This window comes from Vitis vinifera, chromosome 19 (assembly GCF_030704535.1).
Source record: "Vitis vinifera cultivar Pinot Noir 40024 chromosome 19, ASM3070453v1".
NCBI classification, from domain to species: Eukaryota; Viridiplantae; Streptophyta; class Magnoliopsida; order Vitales; family Vitaceae; genus Vitis; species Vitis vinifera.
Window position 1 is genome coordinate 10,389,115 of NC_081823.1, and position 4,025 is coordinate 10,393,139.

General features: G+C 40.0%; 1 protein-coding gene across 1 annotated transcript; it reads right to left on the reverse strand.

The window, feature by feature from the left end:
* Nucleotides 1–344: 344 nt before the first annotated feature.
* On the reverse strand, nucleotides 345–3,426 carry LOC100242888 (sufE-like protein 1, chloroplastic/mitochondrial). Its single transcript, XM_002263431.4, has 3 exons — nucleotides 1,934–3,426; nucleotides 890–981; nucleotides 345–769 (listed from the first exon to the last, which is right to left on the reverse strand). The coding sequence occupies exon 1, from the start codon at nucleotides 3,087–3,089 to the stop codon at nucleotides 1,953–1,955; it is 1,137 nt and encodes a 378-aa protein (XP_002263467.1). The 5' UTR covers nucleotides 3,090–3,426; the 3' UTR covers nucleotides 345–769; nucleotides 890–981; nucleotides 1,934–1,952.
* Nucleotides 3,427–4,025: the final 599 nt, after the last annotated feature.

The following is a 4,025-nucleotide window of genomic DNA, read 5'->3' on the forward strand; positions in this document are numbered from 1 at the left end:
CCTTGTGGTTCTCATAGTTTACCATTTTGTGAACAAGTGAGATTCCTGTTATTACATCCCAGATCTCATATTTCTATTCAAGCACTCAACCACTTTAAGCAGAGCAACTACTAAAAAGAAGAATAACTTTTCCTTCTATTCTATTTGATTCCAGGTGTCTTTTCTCATTATATGTTCCCAGTCATCAAACGTAAGGGGGGAGGACTGATTCTTGTTTGTTTCAAATGAGCATGAAAAGTGCAAAATCCACTCAAGCCTAGCACTATCATGTGCCCATATAACCCCAGAAAGACAGATGTCTGAACAAATACAGTAATAACATTCTTAGATTCTAAGATCTATCCTGCAACCAAGCATGCCCTTAAGCCTAAACTTATTTATGAAATCTTACAAAAGTTATTGAGCTGCAAATTTTCCTACATCAGACATTATCCATGCCGACCTGACAAGAATATTGCTTAATATTCATAAGCGTTTTATCCCTTGATAAAATTCTCTCTTATTGGCATATAAACAGAAACGGAAATAATCCAATTAGAATAGGAAGAACAGATATCTGTGGTTCAACAATGTCTGTTAGTGGGGATTCTCAGGTATCTCTTGTTCTAAGCTCCCATATGGACCTCTCAACAAGGATTTAGCCTAGTGGATCCCCAGCTCAGGAAGTGGAAAGTAGATAAAGTAAGATGGAAGGGGTCAAAGGGTCTCCCCCGGGTGAAGTTATAATAAACCGCTCCTTCCATTCTGCTCTATAAGGAGCTAAGTGCACCTGGCAAAGAAGGTGCATGAACAGGGTCTAATTATTCTCCTGAAAGCTCTTTAAGGCATAAGAAAATTCTAATTTAAATCAACCAAAGAACTATAATATTAATAATGAAATGAAATTTACCTCTTTTTCTTCACTTTTTGTTTCAAAGATGGCACAAAAGAGGGTTGAAGCTAATCCCTGTTCCTTTGATGCCTTCCGGATTCCAAAAGTGCCTAAACAAAAATGAAAAAAAAAAAGAAAAAAAATCAGGGAACATTACAGATGCCAACTCAGATTGAGCAGGTTCCATTGTAGATCGGAGATCAACCACAAGATATTGCACCTTCTTTGGAGGGAATCTGGTTCTGTGGAGAAGTAGGCTGTAGTAGCTCACTCAAGTGCAAAAGTAGAATTCAACACTATGGCTAATGGAATTTGTGATCCATTGTGGATCAAAATCATTTTGGGGAATCTCAGTACTGAAGTTAGGAAGCCTATGTTATTGTATTGTGATAACAAAGCCACCATAAACATTGCACACACTCTTGTCCACCATGATCGAACTAAACATCTTGATAGACACTTTAGAAAGGAGAAGCTGGACAGTGGATTAGTCTGTATTCCTACCTTAAGATGATGTGTTTTTTTTTTTTTTTTTCACCAAATATTCTTTAAGGGCAAGACCTCTTTACATTGAATATATAAAACTGCCCAATTATACACCAATAATGTGTAGAAAGTCAAATTTAACTACAAACTTCCATTGACAAGAACTAAATGACAATCCAAGATAAAGTAGAAAACTGATTCCTTGCCAGGAATCAAGGGACCGTGAATTATTCCCTCATAGGTTTCAAGATATCATCTTAATAGAGGATATACCACTACTCCGAGAAAGAGCTGAAGCTTACATTAGCAGTAAATTTTGAAGTTCAATGCAGATACACAATCCAAATGTTCTATAAACTTGAAATACCCAATTGGAATCCAAAAATGTAGTCAAATAAACCATTGCAAGAATCCACCAATATATAACTTGCTTATGCATTCTGAATCGCCAAAATAACAATTGGAATTTTAGCTCATTTTTTAAGAACTATGAATGGAATACAAAGCTTTGAATAACTTAAAGTGATCATTTTTAAACCTCCAATAAAATGAATGGAGCAAAAGGAAAAAAGGAACCTTATTTCAGAACAGTTCTTTATCTACCACTAACTTCAGATGGTGTCTTTGCCACTATTGACAATGCATGTAGTCCATTCTGCAACTCCTCTTGCAACAAATCATAAACAACTCTATGCCTCTTAACCAAACTCTTCCCTTCGAATTCCTCTGAAACTACCTTGAGATTAAAATGTGTCTCCCCATCACTTCCCCTAACACCTGCATGTCCAGCATGCTGATAAGATATATCCTCTACCAGCAATTCAATAGGACTAAGAGCTCTCTCCAATATCTCTTTAATTCTCCCTCCCCTACTCCCTAAAGCAGTTTCACTGGTTGCACCCCCTCCCAGATTTGAATCTCGACCACTCACTTCAGAACTCAATCTAACAACGGAATCTTCAATACCACCAATTTTAGAGCTCAAATTCGAGGTCCTAACTGGCTTTTCGACATTTGAATTCAACCCAGTTTCACCGGTCCCAGCCACACCCACTTTCGGATCCTCAACACCCGTTAACTCACTGCTCCTTTTAGCTTCTATATAAAGCTCCAGCGCCTTTTTCTGCATCAACTTCAACATATTCAAGAACCCATTATTCCTCGAAGGTGTGAGACTCTGCTGCAACCCAAGCAAGACCACAAAATCGGGCGAGACCCGCACAACCTCCTCAACCGGCCTGCCCGAAAGTCCCTGAACGAGCAAAGCCGCGAGCCCCTTGGTGAGCACCGAGTCAGAATCAGCTTCAAAGACCACGTTCTTATCCGAATCAAGGTAGGCACGGACCCAGACCTGAGAAACACATCCCTGAACCTTGTTTTCAGTGGTCTTGTACTGGGCATCAAGTGGGGTGAGGTTTTTGCCGTAGAACAAGAGCTGTTGGTACTTAGCCTTGGGCTCTTCCACTGCTTGGAAGAGTTTGACGATTTCTTGAAGCTTTGGAGGGAGGTCTTCAATGGGTTGCAGAGAAGCGGAGGTCAAAGAGGGCGACGATGATGAGGATGAGGGTTTGGTAGGAACCCTCTGAAATGAGATGGAAATCGGTCGGAAAAATGAAAATCTTGGGAGAATTGAGGTGGACGAAATTAGGGTTTTGGAGAGTGAGAGATAGGGAAGATGCAGAGATTGCGGGATTTTGGCTGAGAATAATCGGAAGGAAGAGGAAATCGCCATTCCAGAGAGACGGAGAGGGTTGGAGACAGAGACAATTTGTATAGTGCACTTATATGCAGTGTAATTGGGCAAAAATATGTATATATATATATAGGAGGAAAAACCGGAATCAAACAGCGGCTGACCTAGGAACCAAATGTTCTCCGAACATTTAGCTTGGGGCGAAACCCTACGCTTCAGGATGCTAAGGTCGAGTGTTTCTCTTCTCAGTCGTAGGGCTCTGTTGCGTTGAGTGGAGTTTCCTGTTGCCCAGAGACGTCTTCTTCTCTGTAGAGTCTTCTGATCAATGAAGATTGGAGATTGGAGACTGGAGATTGGACAGAGACATGCGTTCAGGTGGAAAATGGGCCCTGGGAGTTGGGCCTGAACAATAAGGGGATTTTTGATAATTGTACGGTGAATTTAAAATTAATTTTTTAAAATACAAAACATTGAAAAATATTTCTAAATCTACACACTTTTTCTCATTCTCACTTTGAAAGTTGTCACTTTTAAAAAACATCTTTGTGAACCCCGCATTTCAGCTCATGCGTTTCCCACTCGATGGTGAGCTCGATTTTTATTTGAAAAATTGATTTGTTGATTAAAAAAAATGACTTGGAGTCGCCACTTATTTTTGTTTTATTTTTAAAGGGTAAACAAAATAAGAAAGAAAAACCCTAAGTGTGACTCCTTGTTTTGGAAAAGGTGGTCTGTGAAAACCGGATCGGGTTCGGGGGTCAGGTTACTCATCGGGAAGGTACGGTAAAGACCGTAGCACCTCTCTAAGCCCCTAAAGTCGGGTCTCTACTAATAAAACGAAGCAATCATGGCAAGATGAGGAAAACAATGAATACCCGGAACTATCATGTACATAGGAGAATCAAGACATGTATATGGAAATATCGGAATGGGAATAGATACGTACCTGGGTGACGAGCCACAATGCGCTTATCA